Genomic DNA, 23,740 nt, shown 5'->3' with positions numbered 1-23,740 from the left:
GTACACTTAAAGTGAGATTTGGAATGAGAGGAGGAATATTCCTGGTAGAGAACTGATATCATGCTTTACCTCATGGTGTTTGTTATTGTACGGTGACAAATGAAAATAATGATAGCATAGTCTGTTGTTGAAAATAGATGCCTTTATTCAAGATAGGGCCAAAACAATCTTATTGCCAGATTTCACCTCAGAGAAAATGTTATTTTATGATTCACATTAGTCACCTTTAGGTCTGTATACATATCACATTTTGATCACACATACATTAGAAAAAAAAAAGACTATGACAAATTTAATTTTGTACAAAAAATGTAGGCTATTTGTAATTAAGTAATTGTTTTGTTTTGATATGAACTGGATCATTTTGATATTGTATAAGTTTGTCCCTTTTTATGACTCTGTAAGAGAGAGAGTCCAAATAATTTAGGTCTGCCATCTGCTGGGCAATTTCAGAACGGTGTATACAAACAGATACATGTGCAGAAAAAATAAAGTTTTGGCCTCCTTTTACACTCCAAAGAAAAGCAATTTGTTTACGAAGGAGATGATCAGCCAACCGCGGTTAAAGAGGGGGTTAAGGGTGGCACTGGAAATTATAGCAGGAGATGATAAGGGGGTCTAACTCCCCATTTTCCTGTAGAAATAAACGTCCTCCTCTGCTTCACTGTGAATATATAACTATCTAAATATAAATAATATTACATGCAGTGACTGTTTGACTGCATGGGTATATTGCATGAACCTCAGTCCACTACTTACTATTCCTAACTGCTTTACTTTGTAAAACTATAACTATACCATATCACAGTGGTTCCATTACCAAACCATTAAATCTTGTGCTTAAGTGCAGCCATTATATTATTACTGGGTAACTACATCTCCTAATTTGTGCAACAGGAGACGTAGTTATCTCCCGTGTAGTTATTACATAGGAGGCCTGTGCACATTATAATCAGTGTAACGCACTTTAGCTAATTTACTTTAGCGCCCCATTTATATAAATGAATAAATAAATCCTGGAACAACCCTAATCCAGAGATTTGCTGTAACTCTGTCTGGAATATGGCAGACCAAAACCACTCTTAACATCTTTGTCAGTGAGAGCTATAAAACTTACAATGATTTAGACCTTTGGCTTGGAAATGACTCTCGTGGCCATGCTTAAAAACTTCCTGGTTCCATACACAGGAGAAAGTCAAAAAACTGGCATGGACCTTTTTTTATTAGGAGAAAAGAATGCTATTAAATCCACATTCAGACTATTTAAATGTGATACTATATATTTGTGTATACAGTGACATAAACATGATGGATCAAATGAATATTTTGTGAATACGACTAAATCAGGAAACACGTAGTCAGCCTATGGTTGTAGTTATGTATGAAATCAAAGTTGGACGAAAACGTGTATTTCTCAAGGTTTGATGTAAAAGTGAAAACGTGTACACATACTTTTGGGAAATGTAAAGAAAAAAGTTATTTCTTAACTTTCTATGGCGGATAAACTAATATATCTGTGTGAAGTCTGACATCTGCTGGTCAAAGTCAGCAACACAGCTACAGCACTGTGAAAAATGCATGCGATGGATGCATTGAATGCATAGCTGATGAAGGGAAAGAGCAAGTTAAACCTAACAGAGCAGGAGCTAATGTGTTATTAGTCAACAGCTACGTGTTTATCCTTTGATTAAGTCATTTTTTATCCTTGCAGTCACTCTTTTCCTGATTGCTTAGTTATTTCATAAAAGCCCTCATATATCAATACATAAGACAGATGTGATTACATCATTCTTATACATTTCATCTGCTCCCTTATAGACACCGTGTGTAATTTTAGCATCTTCTTTCTGGGTTTTTCGCATAATATGGTGTTTCTTATGTCTTAAAACTTATGGCACAGAGGTAAGCCAAAGACTAAAACTTGACAACTAAGCTAAAACTTGAGAGGTTAGTCAAAGGGCTTCTCCTGGAAACTAGCCAGCCTGTGGGGCAGTGCGCTGATGTCAAAAACGCATCTCCAATGCGCCTCTAATCTTTAACAAAGAGCAGGTGATGGCACTCTGCGTGCCAGGCAACGTGTTTCATCCCTGCTCTTACCCTAGCTATGTGTAAGTACGTCCTGCATTCTGTCTGTTGAACAGAGCTTTTTGTCTCTGAGTATTGTTCACGAGCCAGGCGAGCTGAATGAAAGGAGCACTGGGATGAGCGGTGTGTGAAGGGGTGGATGAAAAGACTCTGCGCCATGTGAGGTCTAGGGTTTGGTGCTACTCGCTGATTCCCTGAGTGCCGAAAGAAAGAGACACATTAAGATGTGTAAGGGAGTACAGACCTGCTACACTGTGATTTAAATGACTGAATCACACGCATCCTGTGTGTATACATTTGAACTTCATGGTATTTGTGACTTAATAGTAGAGAGATGGTATTTTCCCCCATAAATTTCCTCCACAAGCTTCAGTGACACTAAAATACAGCACATATAAACATAAACAACTGCGTTATTTAATCCGGTTCCGTGTCCGCTGCTACTTCCACAGTGTGCCCGCTGTGGATATGAGGCGGTCTGAAGGAGTCTGGAGTCAAATTCCTGAACACGTAGGAGCTCCAACGCGACGCATGACGCAAGGGCGCAGCGACTAACGGATTACTGATCAACTGATCGATGTGTCGACTAACAGACGGATTTTCCTGGGCTATGTACTTCTGCCACTGCACACCACCGCTGGATGTGTTTTCCATACTTTCCCCACAAGGAACAGCACGACGTGAAGTCTTTCTCCAGACCGTCAGTTCAGGCGCAGCGGGACCCACTTGTTTCCAACAGGGGGAGAAATGTAAGAATCTGATGTACCATAAATGTTTGTGTCAAGAAATTTTCATCAGGGACAAAACAGCGCGCTGGGAAGCAGTTTTCACCCGTCACTCACTGTGTGCAGGGAAAATATAGCAGCCCGGGTTCACTTTTCCATAACGGAAATGAGATCAGTCCCTTTGCTTGGCTTCACTTCTTCTAAAACATGGTCGATGTAACTCTATGCAGGCTTGTGCCACCGAGGTCTGACTTTCTTTGACTTTTCAACACAAACAGCCTTTTTTAATGGAAAAATGTTCGCTGGACTGATGGGACTGGAATGCCACGGCAACTCTCTGCTTCACCGCCGCGAAACCATTCAAGGTAAAACAAGATTTTTAACTATCCGCTGATGTTCTCACACCGACCCTGGTCTTTTACAGGATATGTATACACCCCCAGGAACTTCATACAACTTTAATACACCGAAATTGGATAAAATAGTAGTATTAGGATGTACTAAGCCGGCAGTTTTTAGGGAGGGATAATCATCAGATGATTAAACAAAAGCAGAGCAGCCGCAGTGAAGACTCATAGCCTGTTTAATAATGCATTGCCTGGAATGTGTATGAAAGTTCACAGTTCCCTGGATCATAAAGGTTTAAAGTCTCCCTACCAGTCATTCATGGAGGAGTGATGATGAGTTGGAAATGATTAAATACTTAAATAATATGTTCCCCACCTCTTTAGACAAAGTAGAGAAGCATTTTCCTGCGTATTGTCTCTATTTGGGTCTTTTAACATGTTTTATACAAATAAAATGAGCTTGACTAATAAATAGAAATGTGATCCAAGTCTGTTCACGCAGGATGCCGGTAATCAGACCTCCATTAGACCCATTTATCAGACTGTTATGATCTCGCCACATGCAACAGGGTAACTACTGCAGTTAAAAGGCTGCTAGATGTGGTAAACCTTAGATAAAAATCTATTTCCCAAAGTGCTTCCGAAACAGCTTCTGCTGTGAGTAGATTTTTCCCTGGTCTCTGTTGTGTGACATTTTTGAATGAATCTAATCTACCAGAAATATCAAAATGCCTATTAAAGAGTATGTGCAGTGTGTAAATGAATCTCTATAACACAGACTCAACTGATCCTCATGTGATTACAGTCTGACAAGAGCATAGCAGAGACGCAATCCTTGGAATATCCCCATCCTTTAACCTACCGTGCAAAATGGAGCGATAAGGACCAAGATTTAGGACCAAAGATAGGAACTGGCATTGGAGCATACTGTATTGTTGGGTTTTCATCCACTTATGTAGTCATTTCTTTAGTAAGATGAATAGATATCACTGCTAACTTTCACTTCCCCTTTTTGTGACGCTCTCTTTGGTCACAAGTGGCGAGGTTTTGCACATCTGCCGAGCAGTGCTGCTTCTCAGGAGGTTGCTGACATGCAGATCCGCTTGTGTGTCTGTGTGTGTGTCAGAGGGTGCTGAGCTTGTTCCTCAAATGTTTGTGTTTTTATGAGAGCCCCTGCATTCCTCTCTGTCTTTGGCTCAAGCACTTTCAGTGCCCAATTGGATGCAGTGTTTAACCTAAGGGTGCTGAGGAGGGCCTCTTTAATCTCCAAAGGTAAATAATCTCGCCTCTTCTGGCTGACATGCTTCTTTTTCTCAGGCTCTCTGTACAGTTTCTTCAGCACTGATAACATGCTACAGTGAGAATGCTGTTGCAGAGAGACTGTTTTATCTTTGATGTTGAACCACTCAACGTCACTGCTTGCTTGTTTGTATATTCTGCCTGAATTCCCGGTGAACTATTTTAGCCCAAAGCCCGACAGGAAGTAGAAAATACCTCTGAGGGGCTTTAGCCAAAAAATAGATGCCCCTCTGACATACACACAAGCCAGCAGACACAAAACAATGGGCCCTGAGGCATTTCCTTCCCCTTAAACCAGGAAGAGCTCTCTTTGTGTAATCGAAGTATGGCGAGGATACAGTAACACCATCATGTCCCTCTTCTTTCGACTCTTAGTTGTTGTAGAGGGCTTAGTATAACATCTAGCCACACCAGATGGTAGACAGTGTGCGGTTGTAGCTGTAACCTACAGATGGTGTTGGGTTTCTTACATCAGTTATGGACCAGTGGCCACGTCTGCAAGGACCCTCTAATGGACCTGTGTGTAACCCAAGCTCTAAGTGACACTGCACACACACAAAAACACTGTGGCTACAATGGGAGCATCCGTGTGTTACTTTCACTTGAAATACTGCTCTCACTGGTGTCTATTTGAGTCTCTTACAGTCTCATGGGATAGGTTAGGAGTGGCATCGTAGGAGGTTACTGGGTGTTGGGAAGTGGGCTGTGGTTTGCTCATCGGTCATGCTTTCTTCAATGCCCCGCATTCCTGTCTTGATAATTGTGCTCCCACTGCAAAAAACACATTATTTGTAGAGGTTTGCAGTTGCGTAAGATGTTGTTTTTATGTGTTTGTTTGCGTTTTCTACTTTTGGATTTGTTTTTATCGTAGTTAAAGCGTTTAACAGGCTTTTACACTGACAATAGTACAACTGATCCCAGTGTTTTCAGCACTGTCAGTGTGCCTCTGTGTGACTTCAGTGTTCGCGAGTGGGAGGAGAAAGCGAGAGCCAGAAGTGAAAGAAGGAGCAGCGCAGCTGTACACAAAGGGGCTGTTGATCCCCAGCATTTGAGCGCGCCTCCTCGTCTGAATCCTAAACATGATATGTATTAATCACGTGGCCCTGCAGCAGGTGTCTAACTCCCGCCACAATCTGGCCTTTATCATTACGCTCCACTTTCAGACCAAACGCTGTTTGCATGCATGTTTGTATCACTTCTTGTTACTAAGATTGGCAGTGTCTGTGCTTCACAAGCTATTTCGGTTATGCCCCCTTTACAAAAAACATGGCTTTCGTAATAACTGAAAAGCTTTGAGACAAGCTATGAGTGCAGTGCAAGTGGGTTTGATAAAGCGAGGGTAATCAGTATTGTTCTAAACAATCCTTCAGTTTATTGCTTTGGCTGGAAGACTCACAGGTTATAGCACCCACTCAGAAATAGATCTCAGGTAAACTTTATCAGCCTTACTGCTTTAAGAAAAAGAGAGAAGCTGAGTGGTTATAAAAACAATAGCGTCATCAGTGCCGGTTTGTTAGTGGACCAACATGAATCAGACCTTGCCTGTGTGCCCTTTGCCCTATATTTCAGTGAAATAGACCGATTTAAGGCTCCAGATCCAGGCGTGAACCCCCTGCTATGTTTTGAGAACCTTTCCTCTGAAGAATTTTGCTATTTGCAAAAATAAACAAATGCAAATCTAACCTCAGAATATATTGTTCATGCATCTGGTATCCCACAGAGAGGCATGTCTTAACTTATAAATGACTGTGCAGCTTTGGTATTTCCCAACAGCTGGAACAGAACCCTGGGAAATGTCACACATCTGCCCAACGTTTAAAAAAAAAAAAAAAAAAAATTCAGTCCATTAGGCACTATTTTTAAAAACAAGGTCATTTTGCTGGATCACAGCTGCTTCGGGTACTTGTGTAATTAGTACACGTAGCATTACATCTTCCTGCTCTAGCCATTGATTACATGGTTAATCCTACCAGTTCTATGAGGTCATGCGTTATCTTCCTCATGGCCATGTTGTCAAGCTTAATGGTTAATCTCTGCATCGACAGGTGGCAGAGCATCAGGGACAGCTGGCAGCTCCAGCCGTAAGAGGCTCCACCGAAGACCAGGGTACATGAGAGGAGAGCAGTGCAGACTGCAGAGCGCCACTCAGGAAGAGGAGGAGGACGTTGGGACAACCACTTTTATTACCAATGGAAAATCAGGACGTGACGCTGACATAGCTGATGCAACTAATGCTCAAAGGCCAAGTCCAGCTCCTGCAGACAGTGTGTCTTTAATAAATCATCAACAGCCTGATAAACACACGTGTAGCTCCTGGAAGACTCAGAGCTTTGTCTGCTCTGTTACCCACCCTCCTTCCCCTGTGGACTGCAATTCTAAGAGTACATCCAGCCATCTGGGCCAGTCCTCACTGCCCAACAATGAACTCAGGTTAAGTTCGAGCCTGGACACTCATTCAGAGCCAGAGGACTCTTTTAACTCCAGCTTCAGTTTCATCCAACAGTCACTTACCTCCAGCCAGAAAACAACCACCACACCCACACAAGAGCAAGAACTAAGTTCATCAACAAAAGCATCTGACCTGCCTCAAACAAAACCCGAAACCTTACCTGTCGAGCACAATTTCTCTAAGCAGTCGTCTCCTGCTCAAACACTACCTGGAGGAAAGTTTTGGCGAGAATGCCTGTTTGCCACCCACGTAGAAAGATCCCACGTGCCTGACTGTGAGGCTCAGTCTATTGATATAGAGGCCACCTCCTCACTCTCCCTGGACTCGGACAGTACCTCTGCCTCCTCTGTCACCTCAGGCTACGAGAGCGCTACACCTGCCTTGGAGCAAGGCTGGGATAACCTGCTGAAGAAGTACGAGGGCGTGCTGCAAGACTGCCTCCAAAACAACCGCACTCACACCAAGGTGGGCAAGACAGACTCATGAAATTCACATATCAGTCATTCAAATTAATCTCCCAACAAGGTCTAGAGCAGCGACGTCAAACTCATCTAACACTATGGGCCACATACAGCCCACTTTGATTTTAAGTGTGACGAACTAGTGAAACTCCACTTTCTGTTTAGTAAAGTTTAACTAAACAATTTTCCCAAGAAGAAATTTCAACAGTATGTCTGTTCTATATGATAAATATGTAAAATAACAGAAAAAGTTCTGGCACCCCTCACTTTCCTATATTTATAATAATGTTCTTTTATTTCTATAGTAGAAATTTCTATGATGGACATAGTCGATACAGGAACTTCTCTGTCATTGAATTGTTTTTCTGTTATTTTTGACTATTTGGTGTAGTATAGATTGCAATGGGGGGTGGTGTTTGTCAATGGAAAAAGCTGTATATCCTAGGAAAATACAGTTAAAAGTTCAAAATCGATTCACTCCTTCACATTTTCCAAATTCTTCCAGTGGGCCAGATTGGAGTTTTTGCCGGGCCCTAGGTTTGACACCTTGGTCTACAGTCAAGATGAGACTAAACTACAGAGAGATGAATACTATATTAAATCAGGAAACCCGTATTTGCTTTCCTTACTAGTTCCAGCTCATACCTTGTTGGTAGATATGAAGCTACAGCCAGCAGCTGTTAGCCTTGTTTTGTTAACAAAATTCACCCAAGAGTTGAGTAACTCTGAAACTCACTAATCATCTCTTTATCTTATACTAAGTGTCAGAACTAAGTTGCACTTTAAGACCTGGTCATGTATCGTGTTTGTTTGTTTACACTTGTTTTAGACGTTCAAGCTAACCAGCTAGCTTTTTCTAATAGCAGAACATTGTACTTACAGACTCATCAGAGTGATGCTGTACTGATGCTTTCTTGTTTTATTAAGAAAGACAAAAGCAAGCAGGTTTAAATTTTTCTGAAAGAGAAAACTAAGTATTCAACTCACCTACTTAACCAAACTTTTGGTTAACACTTTGTAATACTGCACGTGAGTAAGGACATAATTCCCCTGAAATTAAATGAAATTTAAATATAGTTTATTTGAAAATACAAAGTAATTAAATTTACAAGGAAATACTTAAAGATAGGTACACTAGAATAAGGGAATAACTGCAGGTATTTTATAGAAAAGAAGACAAATTATTCTGTAATTAATATTAAGTACTACCTAAGTACTTTTAATTAGTGTATAATTCATGCATTTTGCAAGAAATGAGAAATAATTGCCTTGTGAGTATTTTACAGAAAAGCAAACAATATTTTTTTTTAATCTTACATTCTAAGCTTGAAAGTGATAAAAATGACCCCATATTTCATCTGATAAAAACATTTTTCAGTATTTGCTTTAGTGTTTTACATCTGATAGAATCTTTCAGGTCCTCCTCAAAAAAAGTAAAACGGTGAAGTACTGTAGTCAAGTTATTGTTAACGCCCTTTCCTCAGCTTGCTGACCCAGTATCACTTTGACCTGGCAGTCATTGCACCCACCTTTTTTCTGCATATATTGACTGTTTAAAAGGCGATGAACTCTGGAGTTACTGTTGTGTAACCTGTTCTGTCTTTTTGCTGTCTCTCAGATTGAATCCATGATGTTGAAGCTGCAGAGGCTCCAGCAGAAAGCAATTCTGGACGACGATTATGACGCAGGTAAACCAGTTTAGCCATTTCGGTTAAGGTTACAAAATAACGACTTTATGAATGATTTGATAAGATTCTATTTATCTTTTTACTATTTGTTTTTAAAAAGTAAAGTTTAATATCCCTAAACACAATAACTTAAAGTTAGAGAAAAGAGCACAGTTCAAAGTGAAAATATTCTGACTCAGTGACCAGAAAGCCACAGGAGCTTAACACGTGCTGTCCTTCTAACTCATGAGTGTGCTTGCACTCACATGTTTGGATCATTTATCACTTTGATGTCAGCTTCTTTATTAAATTTCTTGCTAATTTGCTGTTCACCATACTGAGATGACCTGTGTGAAAGAACATGTGAGAGATGAGGCACAGAGCTTTATTTTTAACTATCCTATAATGGTAAAACTAGAAAATCTTCAATTTATGTGGCTTAAAACAGAAAGTAGCACAGTTATTATGTCGACTCAAATCAAAATAAAGGGTATTTACAGAGAAATAAGGGAAGCTTTTACAGAAAAGTTTACAGGAAGGGGTTCCCCGTGATTATTGCAACGAAACAACAAAGCCTCAAACCTAACAAATATCATTTGTACTTGTACCTGACCTAGATATTGTAAAAAAATATAAACAATCAAACCAAAAACTGCATTTTAACCCATTTCTTTTATTTTGTGATAGAACAAATACATAAGATACATCTGCTTCTGTGGTTAACACATTTGCATTACACACAGAAGATCCCTGGTTTGATATCAGGAGACTGAAATCACTGGGAGGGTTTTGTCAGGAAAGGCATCCAGCCTAAAAACCCACCATATTAAAACCATGTGTGTCTATCTGCACGTGGTGACCCCTGTGAATAAGGGAGCAGCTTAAAAACAGGTTTAAATACACATGTTTCTGTATCCTGTAGATCTGTTCGAACGTGCTTATTATTTGGGTCAGTGTTGTATGCCTTGGCTGGTGTTCTCCTTGTCTATTCATTCTCTGACTTATACGTTTAGTTTTCTGTTTTTCCACTTACACAGTGTTGGATTAAATAGCTGATGAGATTGGTTCTGTAAATTCTGTCTGTGTATGTCGTGCTTGCCATCTTTTAATTTAGCTATGAACCCGCCAGACTGGGATAATTCTAGTTTTATGTGTTTACAGAGCCAAGAAATGCAGATTTTTATTCAGGATTCATAAATACAGCAAGGTCAGAAATGTGCTCCCTTTAAATGACTTCTAGTAAAGGGCTAGAACACAACACCACTTGCTGATAACTGGACTCCTCTAGCTGATGTTTTCTGCATGTTATTCAGCATGTGTGTATGTGTGTTCACAGCTGAGCGCTTTGGGAAAAAGTTAGAGGAGCTGTCTAAAGAACGAAGCACTCTGAAGCTGGGTTTACCCTCCCAACAGCCCAGCGTGGCGTTGCTCCTGGAGAGGCTCCGACAGGCGGTGGACAGCGCCCTCCAGAGGGCAGACTGCAGTCAGTACAGGTCAGTGCTGGTTTGATCATGTTAACTGAAACACTATATTTAAAACGTTAACTGCATACAATATATAAGGGGAATATAATATGAAATGTGGTTACACTGAAAATTACTTTTCCTGTTTTGTTTTGGACCTCGTTTTATATTGTGTGTCACTTAAACAAAAACAGATCTACTTTTATAGCAATAAACTCCCTTTGTTCAGGACATAATGGGGTTTATTTGAGTTCATAAGCTCATTCTCTTTCTTTTGTTGCAATATTGTAGCACAGATCAAAGAGGGGGAGCTCTCCAAAATAGCTCTTGTGACAGGAAGGAAATCAGGTGGGGCCTCTTCAGAGAGTATCCCGAACAAATATAAGCAAAAGGATTTTAGGTCACCTCTGATAAACAGCAGATTTTCCACTGTCACAGAGTTATTTGATGAGAATCTGTGGGAAAAAGTGATTACACACAACCATACTGTATATTACCAATCTGCAGCTCTCTTTAGCTTTGACTTACAGAGATTAAAAGCAACATTAAATGTGGATTAACCTCCTGAAAATGTTAATCAAAGCTGTTAAAAATGGTGTCATTTTGTGGCAGGGAGTGTGCAGAGCCTGTTGCAGGGGAGCAATCCGACTCATCACAGGGTCCACTGCAACGAAGAGAACGTCTGATACGAGAGAGACGGCTTGTCGAGGTAAATTCGGCTCACGTCGTTCCGCTTTGTACGTCAGGCTGGTCTGAGTTACTGCTCCTCTGAGAATTTAATAAAACAGCTTCTTTCCTTGCTCACAAAAGTGAATGAAATTTGTAAAATATGCATAGCTGTCAGCAGTATTTACACTGACAGTGAATGAGTGTGAACAAGATTAATTAATCTCACTGCTACTTTAATATCAAACAAACTATTGATTAACAATTCTGAAAAAAGCTAATAACTCACCAGTCAAGTTTCCTTCAGTTTCAGATTAGGTGTTTGAATTTTTCATTCAATCTGCTGGCTTAAAAAACTGAAGGACTACTTCACTGTTGCTGATTACCTTCATAGAAACTATGTTATTTCTAACATACATGTAAAATGAATGAAATGAACATTGCTCCACCTCTGCAGGAGGAGATCGCAGAGCTGCAGCAGAGACTGGTGGAGCTGAAGGACCGTAGCCGGTGTCTGGAGCAGCAGATCCAGCAGGAAGAGCAACAGGTGGAGGCTGAGGAGCTGGAGGCCTCCGTGCTGAGGAGCTGCAGCACGGCTCAGCTTCGCGACATGAGCCGAACCCTCCAGGACCTCGTCGCTTCTGAGAATCGCACACAAATCTCAGTCTCTCGTCCTCCCTCCATGCTCAGGTCAGCGCCATATATGTCATGATTTGCTTGCTTAAATGTCACATTTGTGACATGAAAGGCTGTGTTTGCATGAGCCGAAAAAAAAGGAAGTGGAAAAATAGAGAACTAAACAGTTGTCTTTTTGAGCATAGTTAATAATAATGCTTTCATCTTGTTTGAGTGGTTGCATGAAATAATTAAAAATTTAGAGCCTCCTTTACAAAGCTGCAGGTAATGAATGAATGAAACATGCTGTTCCCAGGAACAGAAGTTTACAAATGAGGATAAAATTATTATTATTTATTATATATGCGCAATGACATGCTTTAACTCTGTATTCCTCAAAGCTTACAAAAACCAAGAGTTATCCTCCAATTTACACACAGTATATAAATCTTCTCTGCCTCTAAAAAAGCACTGAGAATGACCGGAACGAGAACTAGTCGGAGATGAGACTAAAGAGCCCAGAACAACTGCCACGCTGAAATGTGCTAAGAACAACCTGGGGAAAGATTGTTCATACTGGAAGTGCATCATTTGGTGAGATGAGATGAAACTAGAGCTCTTTGGTCACAGACAGAAGGGAGAGGCGTATAACCCAAACAGCACCGTCCCCACAGTGAAGCACAGTGGTGGGAGTGTTATGATGTGGGGATGATTCAACGTTTCTGGAACTGTAATCTCCTCAAAAACACTTCACTAGTAATTCTGTCCTCATCTGTATTTAGGGAAAAACTTCAAATGAGGGCATCAAAGCCTTCACTGCAGATCTTTGGATGTATTAAAGGCGTTTTGCTCTCCAGGATCTGCTTCTGCTAGCGAGCAGAATAGTTAAGAAAATGTGCAAATGTATGTGAAAAATGGAAATTGAGGTCTTGAGCATTGAGAAAACATTTTCACACCTTTTGAATTTTGCACGTCGGTATTACAGTTTCTCCTGTCGGTCGTTGGACTCTCAGTTTGATTGGTCGAGCCGGATCTAACACCTAAACTGTGAAAAGTGTCCGCTGATTGGGCCTTTGCATGCATAACCTTTACTCAGAACTAGTTTGAAGGTAACATAATTTGTGTTGTTGTGTTAATTTGATGTATTTCTACTTACATATTTATATACAATAGAGGAATCGGCACAGTGTATGTCAGGAATGAGGAAAACAAGCCCTGAAGCTGACAAATTGCCAAACATCACAGCATCCTCCATGACAGCTATTTGTTTATCCACTTTATGATGGTTTCCTCCTCTGACAGCAGGAGGACTGGAGTTTTAAACATAATTCTTTACTGTAAATGTAGAAGAAGTATTTTTGTTACCTGACGCCAGCTTAATAGACAGGTAACGTTTATCCAGTGCAGTCAAAAGGTTTTGTATTCTTTCATTTTTCATAAAAACTCCAGGAGGTGCATCTTCTTATTTAATATTACTCAAAATGTGCAGTAGAAGCCAGATTTGTATTTAATATTACTTTGATAAAAATATGAAAATATCAATTAATTTGGGCAAAATTAGCCACAGTAATGATAATTTAACCTTGTGCAAGATCTTGGTGTGGTTACTATGCATAAAGCATTTGTTTAGTACAAGTCTGTCAGATGTGCTCACTTCTTATGCAGTGGTCAGTATTTGTATTTGTGCAATACCTGGAACGGCCAGGTGGGGCTGCTATAGAGCTGCAAATGCTGGTGACCATGCAACAGTCTGTCCATAGGGTTTTTTTCTCTTTCATCATGTTACATACATTTAATTAGCCCATTTTGAAGTTGATGTGTCAGTGGCGATCTGCTGTTTCTAAGTCATCGCCTCTCAGCTTCATCCATCCTTAGACAAAGTGGCACTTTGAATAAATCTTTCAGCAGAATTGTCAAAATCACACCATCACGTTTCAACCAAATCAACACCTCCAGTAACAGCACAGAAGACACCTAGCCTTGCATTTACATGAATCATTACCCTTTTTATCAGCTTACAGGCAAAATTGCTCACTTTGTTCGGTGATCGACAGGTCTGCCCATGCAGCACTGGATGCCTATTGTTCCTGGAGAGGTTCAGCTCATGTATTTCAAGTCTTTATAAACAAAAGCCACTGACAAATGGATGTAATGTAAAGCAGTTTGCAGCCCTTTAGGAGTAACTTGTTTCTTAGATTCAGAGAGGACAGCTAGTTTCTTATCCCACGTGCCTTCAGTCTTCTTCTCTCACACCTGCTTGAACCTGCTTTGAATTTTAATGGCTTTTTTCTTAGATGCTAACGATCACTTTGCATCATATCCTCTGAAGTTAATAGCTTGCAAGGGAGCACTGTGGAAAGCCTCTCCGTCTTGCCACTCGTTAGAAAGACATGTAAATTGTACTTATCGCCTTCTTGGCGGTGTGACCCACCACCACTGGCATAATTTGATATCTGGCTTATTCTCACCCCGGCTGAAACGCATTTATTCTCGTTGCTGATTGAAATTGCGACCTCAGATTGGATATTCAGCTGCACATCTGTGGGTGGCTTGCCACGGGTCACCGTGATGATTGTGTTGCAGTCGCCCCTTTTCCAAACAACACAGGATATTTCTGTCTCGTATCAGGTTTTTTTCCACACGAATACTGAATTAAAGAAATCCACTCGGCGCTATAAGACTGATGTTCAGAGACAACATTTAACTCTGACTCACTCTGAGCATCAGCTTGAATAACATGGAGTGGACATAATGATTTTTGTGAGACAATTGGGACTGTCTCAAGGTGACTGTACTGTGCATAATGGATTTTATGCTCATTTTTCTCCATCTTGTAATTGATTTAGATCTGTCACCAAGTAGTGTGACCTTAATGGGTTGTCCTGTTTTCCCTTATTGTCTGAAATATTGGGCTAGAGTTGAATCCAACAGGCCAGTTAAAGAAAACACAAATATTGAGCCATATTTTACAATGGAAGGTGTTTTTCAGGTTCAGTCTTCTCTTTATTTTGATGTAGTTTATTTCAGGTCAGTATTCCAAAAAGGGGCACACTCGCTCACAGCGTTTCTCTTTCTTACGCTAAAGTAAGCCACCCAGATGCAGGCTCAAGCTTCACTGGTTACAGCATTTGATTCCAAATGCAAAATTTAAAGCTCGTGTCCTCACAATGCAGGTCTCTTATGCTCGTGTTTGCACACAGTATCAGCTTATATGTATTTTTTTACAACCTAAGATGAACAGTGTTCAAAGAACTTACTCTGTATGGAGATACCCACAAGTCTTTTATCTTCTGTATGCCAAGATGTTTAAGAAGCTAAGAGAGGTAAGAAAGTCTTAAGCTAACCCACATGAACTTGAAAATTGGTGGTGATGGTATGGCCTGAGCTCTTAGGAAGACATTCTTGTAATTTCTTTAAGTAGTCTTCAATATAGTTCTCCAAGCTTCTTTAAGGACTACTTTGGATCTTGGCTGCCTTTTTGTTTTGTTTTTTGTAAAGATGATCCCACAACTCTTCGTTAATGTTGAGGTCTGGGCTACAGGGAGGCCAATCCATGACTGATAGTGTTCCAATGTGTGTTTCTCTATCTAGGTATGTTTTTATTGCACTGGCGGTGTGTTTGGGATGATTGTCATGCTGAAAAATGAAGCTGTTGCCAATCAGACACTTTCCAGATTACATGGCCAATCAAAATCTGATGGTACTTTCCTGCGTTTATAATTCCATTCCCATCACCACTGGCTGAAATGTGGCCATACACCATGACGGAGCCTCCACTGTGTTTTACAGCTGGCTTTAGACACTCACTGTTGTACTTCTCTCCTCACCTCCTTCGTATATGCTGATGAAGACCTTTTGCCAATGAAACTTTCTTCTTTAACTATCTAGATCAACAGTTATATGTTTGCAACATCTTGCTTTCTCTTTAACTTGTCAAGGTTTTTAAGGACACTGCACACTATGTCTGCACACTAAGTTTTTGGCTAAAAGTTCTTTGTAAGTCACCTTGTTGGTGCAACTATTCAACTAAACAAATGTGAACAAATGATGCGTTTTCATGACAGGCTGCTATGTTATCATATGTGTAGAGTACAACACTGGTTCAGACCTTAAATTAGATTTATTTTTTTGTCCGTGAATGATTCATAAGTCAGTTTTAAGTGGCTTAACAAATAAAAAGCTGTTCCTCTGAGAGTGGTCAGGTAAAAGGACTGGATAAAATGATAAAAATATGGCCAATGTCTAAAGAAAGACCTTGAAAGACCTTTAGACAGCCAGGAGAACGATTCCTCAAGAACACGTTAAAAGACTGCAATCTAGATAATTAGCTGCAAAATATAAAGAAATGTCTCACTTTTGTGCATGGCTGAACTGGTTGTTGAATATTTGCTCCCATCCACTGGACAAACACTCTCAAGACTGTCCTTTAAAAAGTTATCCAAGGTTCAGTTTGATAGTTGTTAGTTTGCAAACCGTTAAGCGATTAGCTGCCAGATGAGTAGAAGCTAAAAAAAAAACAAAAAAAACAAAAATCTAGATTGGAACAGGAGATATCATATTGATAACTCCCGATTTCATCCCCAAAATGGAAAAAATTACCTTTAGTCCTGCACTGTGACATTTATGTTTTTATTTTGCAGACTCCAGGAGCAGGAGCAGGCATTAAATCTGTCCATTAAGGAAGCCACTGCTAAGGTAAGCCACTGTTCCGCTGACTTGATTTATTCTATATCATCTCATTCTCTTCTCAGCATGTCGACGATGACTGAATGTGTGTGAATATCTAATAAGCAGTAAGTCAAAATACACATTATGTGTCTTGTGCAAGCTTTGGTGTTTTTAATATATGTACTAAATGTCAGTGTCTGTATTCATGAGCTTGTTTCTCTTTGACAAGGCAGTAAACTCTCCAGTTTTTTTGCAAGAGTCACAGGAGTTGTCATTTTGAATAAATCCTCCCTAAATTCTAAATCATCCGTAAAATTATTACAACACCTGATGATGAAAAAGCTGTCCGATTTGCTTAAATGCACACTTTTAAAATCAACTAAATGAGTAAAACATGGCTAACGTAGTGATTTGAAGCCCGTGTCCATTGTTTGTGTGTTTACCTGGGTTTGCATGCTGCTGTATAACTAGAATTCACTCATGCTTATCAAGGGTTTGCTTTTCCTTTGTGCTTCCTGCACAAAGGAGGCACAAAGCTGCACACGGTGTAATCAGAAGACCATAAGAAGCAAAAACTTGATTTGGATGTAGCAGCGGTTCCTGTTAATGTTGAGATTTTGCACCACTTCTGTGCTGCTACTGCATTTAGATCTCTCTTGCACATATGCATCAGTACAGACGCTAAATGTGCCGTGAGAGCGGTCAGTGTCTGTCTCAAACTGACCTGAATTTTTCATGTCAAAGATGGTCACTGGTGATGAGAACTGAGTCAAATAGTCTCGGGTATGACTTTCAACATGGAGTTCATGTTGTTCAACTGTAAAATCCTGAGGCATCTGCAAGAGTACATGTAGAGCAAACAACGTCAGCTTTAGTGTGTTTCAGTGTACCACACTGGGTTCTAAAAACTCTAATCCCCACATCTGTTTACCTGCAACGTCTCTCCTCTTCCCCAAAAAGCAATTCATCATTTGGGGCTGCTTGGCAGTGCGTGTTGTCAGATTGACACTTTTAGGGTGAGATCCAAACCATGAGCTCATCTATACCTTGCTAGTACTGGATGATGTTGGACATCCATTAGCCTTTATTCTTTGTAGCACAGATTCAACAAGCTGCTGGAAACATTTCTCTGAGATTTTGGTCCATATCGACATGACGGCATCACACAGTTGCTGCAGATTTGTCGGCTGCACATCCACGATGTGATTCTCATGTTCCGCCACAACCCAGAAGTGCCCTACTGGATTGAGCTCTGGTGACTGTGGAGGGCATTGAGTACAGAGAACTCACTGCCATGTCCACGAAACCAGTTTAAGATGATGTGATCTTTGTCACATATGTTATTCTGCTGGAAGCAACCATTAGAAGATGGACACACTGGTTATAAAAAGGTGAGCGTAGTCAGCAACAGTACATGCTCAGTTGGTAATAAGGGGACCAATCTGGGCTAAGAAAATATCCTCCATATTATTACACTTCACAACATCGCTTTCCTGTTCTTAGCTGACCATTTCGTTCACCCAGTGTGGTCTTCTGCTGTTTTTGCCCATATGCTTCAAGGTGAATGTGTTGTGTTCAGAGAGGCTCTTCTGTATACCTTTCTTTGTGATGAGTGGTTATCTAAGCTATTGTTGTCATCCTCTGTACTTTGGCATATTCATTCGGACATATGCTGCTTACTAGTTATTTTCTTTTTTTCAGATATTTTTATCCAGAAACTAGATGCATGGAATAAGGAGATAGAAGTTAGCTTACAGAGTTAGCTCTGTAAAGCTACTGTCACTGAGTCTTTCAGAAAGCCATCATCAAATCACTGATTGATGTTGCCGCTGCACCTGAAAGAAATGTCGTGGGTTTCTACCCAGATATACATTTACCATCATCACAAAGTGCCCATTGTTAAGCTAAAATGAGAAGTTTGGTTCCAAGATGATATATTCACCAAGTGGAAAATTGCTCACCTGCTGTGACAAAATGATTGCTGACATGAAAGTAACTTTTTTGAAATTGACAAATAGCCTGATGTTTTGAAATTAAATCAGCGATGTCAGAATTTCTACAGTTTGAAAAAGCACTCAAAAAATATTTTCACTTCATGTAATGCATGAAATAAAATTATACAAGCCTGTTTGGGGAAAAAAAAAATCCGCTTTCTACATTTCTGTGCGGAGAAAACTCTCCGGGGATGTTCTGCCTCGGAAATAACAGTCTATTTGACTGCCTTTTCAAAGTGTTGCACATAACTGTGTCAGATTTAAGGAAAACACGCGTCAGAAAATCTGGATCCAAATCTCTTTGAGCAGTGAAAATAAAGAAAAACAGTTCCTAAAAAGAAGGAAGCGGATTGTGGGGATTGTAGCTGTGGTTCAAAGTGTATACAATGGAAATAACAGAGGTTTAAAGGACAGGGTGAGGGCAGATGAGGGCCAGACGGGCTGATGGAGACCATCAGCTCCTTTGTGAATACTCAGGGCTGAGGTGCCGCATCCCCATCAGGCTGTGACATTCAGGGGCCTTTTCCTCTCTGACTTTCTAATGATATCTTTTATGAGGATTTCACATTTTCCAGTCTGTCCATGTGAAAGGAGAAGCACTCTCTTTCTTTCTAAAGGTTATAGACAAAGGTAACACATCGGCGTTGATGCTCTGCTGTGTATTCAAAGCAGAGCGAACACAGAAGGACGGAAATGAATTTGTAAGGTCTTGTAAGAATGAGTGTCAAAAAGAAAATGAAAGTGGAATTGGAAATGAGCTTTGCCTCCTGTGGGATCCATGTGTCTGCGAAGGTTTTGTTAGTTACCGCCCTCCCCCCCTGCTCTCTCCTCTGCATGTTCCTCTCTTTCTTTTCCTCAGGTGGTCATGAGTCAGAGACTGGGCAGCAGCCTAAGGAGGAAAGTCAGTGAGACTGAAACACAGCTTTTGGCACTACATGAAGCCAAACTGGCAGCCATCTCAGGTAACTTTCCACTCAACCACACCCCACTACATCCCTGCTGCATTACCCTTTTTTTTTTATTTACCCCATTTACTTGGCTCACCCACCATTAGCCTCACTTAATTACGCTATTAATGATCAAGAAGCTCGTTAATGGACGTTGTAAGCATAATGTGCTCCTGTGGTGCACCGGTGCAGGTAATGACTTCAGCAGTGCTAAGGAACTGAAAGCAGAGATGAAGGCGGTGTACCTGGAGCGGGACCGACTTGAGGCTCTGGCCAAGAGGCTGCACAGCCTCAGCTCAGGGAGCAGCCAGGAGCTCGCCAGGATGAAGGAGCAGCGGCAGCAACTCAGACAGGAGCTGGAGCAGAGGGAGGCCCAGCATGGTGAGTGGCAGAGGCTACCCAGTATGACTGACAACATCAAACCCTTGTCTTTACTATTGATTAATTAATATATAAATCTACAACACTGTTACTTTATTCATTTTTTTTTCTACAAGGAGCAAGACTTTATCACAATTTTTAAAAAGTGGTCTCGAGCAATAGTTCTGCAGGTTTTTCTTTGGGCGTTGGCTGCTTTTTCCTTCATTTTCAGTCCAGTCCTTGTACCTGATCACTTAACACTGAACTACAAATCACTGAAGCTTAAAAACTGTGCCTAATGGTGCAAAGGATGAACCATTGTTGTGCCTACACATAACAAACAACTTAGCATGAGAACACAGTTTGAAGGGCATAAAATAGTATTTCTGCACTAACAATTGAAATTGAAATTTTTATTTTTTTATTTCAGTCAACAACAACAACAACAACAGATTATAATTTTACATAAAAGTACTCAAACAGTAACCGAAAAAGGAATACGCTGAAAGCCTTATGGCTTATACTTATCCTATCCCTTACCCCCATAGAAATAATCAAATCCTTAACCAAGAAAATAAATAACATTGATAAATAAGTTGTATAACAGTTTGAAAAGAAATCAATGATAAATCAAGAAATTAAATCAACACAAAAAAATGTTAACAAACCAAATTTCTATAAACTTGTATAATACTAATTTTTAAAATCTTCCTGAAGAATGACAAAGAAAAACACATCGTCAGTTCATCATTAAGTCCATTCCATAATTTCACTCCCAAAACTGACACACATCTATACTTAACATTGGTTCTCACTTTAGGCATTTCAAACTTATAAGACCCCCTCAAATCATATTTTCCATCTCTTAGTTGAAACATACTTAAAATACAAATTGGAACATTCTTTTTCATCACACGATATATCATTTCTAAAGTTTTAGAATATATAATGTCCATGAATTTTAACATAGATGATCCTACAAAAAAACTGGTTGGTGGACTCCCTATATCCAACTTTATTTATTATTCTAATAGCTCTTTTTTGCAATTTAAATATTGAATCCAAATATGTTTTGTATGTGTTCCCCCAAATTTCTGCACAGTAGGTCATATAAGGCAAACAAAGGGAAGTATACAATAAATAAAGGCAGTTCTTATTCAAAAAATCTCTTGTTTTATAAAGAATAGAAATAGACTTGGATAATTTTCGTTTCACATGTTCTATGTGGGGCTTCAAACAAAGTTTATCATCAATAATTACTCCTAACAATTTTGTCTCATATACTCTTTCAATTTCAACATTATTTAAATTCAATTTTACTTTAATATTACTTTTACTACCTCCAAATAACATAAATTTTGTTTTACTTTCATTCAATGATAGTTTATTAAATACAAACCATCTATTTAACTTTATGAGTTCTGTTTCCACTGTTTTCAGTAATTTCTTTATGTCTTTTCCTGAGCAAAATAAGTTTGTATCATCAGCAAACATCACATATTTTAAAGATTCCCAAGAAGCCGTTAGCTGGAATCTTAGCATATTTCAGTATGCTGCTGGATAAAAGAAAGAATTAGGCATAAAAACTGTGTACAGTAGATGAACAGGATCTAAACACGGTATGTCCTTAGAAAAAGACCTGACACAGGACCTGTGAGGAACATCTGGCCCTTCAATTTATCCAGCTGCTGAAGCCTCATCAGAAATGGCCTCCATGAAAGGGTGGCTGTCAAGAGGAGGGAAACAGTCCAGCCAAACATTGACTTTCAGGCTTGTTAGAACTGTACAGAGTCTGTTTTGGGCTTATATTCTGTATTTCCATGTGTAGATTTCAATAAACTGCTGCATCTTTTGCCCATTATGGTATTACTTAAAAATCTATGTAGATATATGAATTTATATAATTTGTTGAGAAGATAAATCTCACACAGGTGAATATTAGCATACAGTTAGATTAATAAAATGTTCCTACTAGCTCCAGTAAGGCTCTACATGCAGCATAACTTCTTGTTTATTTTGTACCAAACTGAAATGTAAAAAATTACCATTCGGTTTAATGGGGGATTAAATCTGAAGTAGGGGCTAGATAGAAACCACTTTGGTTCCACACATAAAATTCCAGTTAATTTTATTTGCATATGCAGGATTCTGTGGCTCATAGTTGCAGCTTTTACAACAAAAAGTGTCCTGGTTAAATCGTTAGCACAAAAGAGTAAGAACTGTGCTAAATAAGCAACAGGTTTTTGGAGAAAAGCTCCAGAGTACACACTTATGACCATAAAATCTATATCGCAATTTTAGTTTTAGAATTCCTGAGGCGTGATTAACCACAAAACATCCAGTCAGTGAGCTCAGGAGTCACTTTCATGCTTCTTAAGAGGAAAAACCTTCGGTGTTAATAAAACTAAGAGCGCTGCTTGCTTAAATGAATCCTTTCCTCCAGCCCTCTATCAGAAACAAAAATGAATAAAACTGGTCGAAGGAACATATCGATATGTTTGTATTATAATTATAAAGCTAGTGTGAGCAGTATTTTTTTTTAATACACAAAACTAACACATTGCTTTTCAAGTTGACATCATATTGTCATTCATTCAGATTATGTTTCTGGCCTTCAGCTAGCACAGCTGCCTGCCCTTAGGTGCTCGGCAGGTTGTGTACACTTTGCCTTCTATGATTTTTGGGGGTTTTTTTGTTGCTGAGAACAGCTGTCTGCTGCATCTGGAAACAAGCCTGATTCGAGCAGCAAGAGTGAACGAAACCTGTACAATAAGACAAAAATCTGAAAAACTGTGAAAAAGCTCAAGAAACAAAAAGTCAGCTTAAGGGATGTTTGTGTAATAATTCTCTTTGGGACATTACATGTACACATTTGTTCCATTGTTAACATACAAACAGTTATTATAGTAGCTTAGAATAAACATTTTAAAGCATGAATATGAATAAGTGCAGCATTACCTGAAACAGCGCTGTTCTTTTTTTTCCCTGCCCACTGAGGCGTGAAAGCGTTTGTTGTGTACTTGAAAGGCGCCTCTCTTTTTCTTTGAATACACTTTTTAAATATCAGTTCAAAATGTGAATCATGAGAGCTCTTTGAAAGACAAGTCGCCTCTTGATGTTGCTCCACACTGTGAGAGGACATCAATGAACAATGACTTTTTCTCCCAAATGAAGCAAAAGTGATCTGCTGTCAGCGGGGGAATCGGCTTCAAACGAGTTACCAGCAAGGACTGGCAGTCGCGAAGAGGCGAGGTGGCGAGGGTGGTGCGAGGGAATTGAGCTTTAATTGTGTAAAGTTAGCCGGTTACCTTCGAGCCAGTGTGCGCAGACATGATGCATCAGCGTTCACACGCTCTCGAACTCGATTAAGATCTTAAGGAACGGGGGCTTGTCTTTTTAAAAATTTTTTAATTCTTTTTTTTAGGGTTCAGTCTTTAGATTGATTTGGCGCGTGGGCATTTGGTAGAGATCTAAATGGATTTTGACGGCACCACCTGCAGTGGTACTCTCTCTAGTCCATCAGTCACAGGGAGATTTCTAAAAAAGGTCACTTCCCTCACTGAGACACGCAGACGGGAGGATGAGGGGAGGGCGGGAGAGGGGGGGGTGGTGAAGTGATGGGGCTAGAGCAGGAAGTGAAGCGGCATCAGACTGAAGCTAATGCTACAACCTCCTATCTACCATATGCTGTTACCCAGATCATAAAGATTTGTGGCTGGAGCTTCACATTTAATGCTATTGTCCTGTCCTGAATGCACCCTTTCCTGTCGCTAGGGGGCACCCTTTTATTTTTGTACTCCATTGTTCAGGCTTAGTTGCATGAAGTTTTTAGGGGGTTGTATAGTAATGCATAGACTTGCTATTTTAGTACATCCAGTCTATAATTGTATATCATTATAGGAGAAAGCAGCTCTTTTCATTTCAAAGTGATTATGTTTCATCGACCTCCACTGGATTTTTGTTGTGGAAGCACACCCAAGAACACCTCGGTCTG

At 39.9% G+C, this 23,740-nt stretch overlaps 1 protein-coding gene across 3 annotated transcripts in view; it reads left to right on the top strand.

The window, feature by feature from the left end:
• Positions 1–2,546: 2,546 nt before the first annotated feature.
• Positions 2,547–23,740, top strand: part of disc1 (DISC1 scaffold protein) — a 47,904-nt gene continuing 26,710 nt past the window's right edge. Inside the window, exons 1-10 of one of the 3 annotated variants that reach the window (XR_013900948.1) lie at positions 2,547–2,834; positions 3,041–3,175; positions 6,502–7,370; positions 8,985–9,054; positions 10,370–10,526; positions 11,109–11,205; positions 11,620–11,852; positions 16,418–16,472; positions 19,299–19,401; positions 19,579–19,767. Coding sequence is in view for 2 of the 3 variants with exons in the window: in XM_080287850.1 (XP_080143976.1) it covers positions 2,663–2,834; positions 3,041–3,175; positions 6,502–7,370; positions 8,985–9,054; positions 10,370–10,526; positions 11,109–11,205; positions 11,620–11,852; positions 16,418–16,472; positions 19,299–19,401; positions 19,579–19,767 (2,080 nt within the window). In the remaining variant the exon portion in view is untranslated. The remainder of the gene's footprint in view (positions 2,835–3,040; positions 3,176–6,501; positions 7,371–8,984; positions 9,055–10,369; positions 10,527–11,108; positions 11,206–11,619; positions 11,853–16,417; positions 16,473–19,298; positions 19,402–19,578; positions 19,768–23,740) is intronic. The other 2 variants (XM_080287851.1, XM_080287850.1) reach the window with 2 other exon arrangements.

Source organism: Astatotilapia calliptera, chromosome 13 (assembly GCF_964374335.1).
Source record: "Astatotilapia calliptera chromosome 13, fAstCal68.1, whole genome shotgun sequence".
In the NCBI taxonomy this organism is placed as follows: Eukaryota; Metazoa; Chordata; class Actinopteri; order Cichliformes; family Cichlidae; genus Astatotilapia; species Astatotilapia calliptera.
Note: the sequence above shows the minus strand (reverse complement) of the source record. Positions and strands in the feature narration are given on the sequence as shown.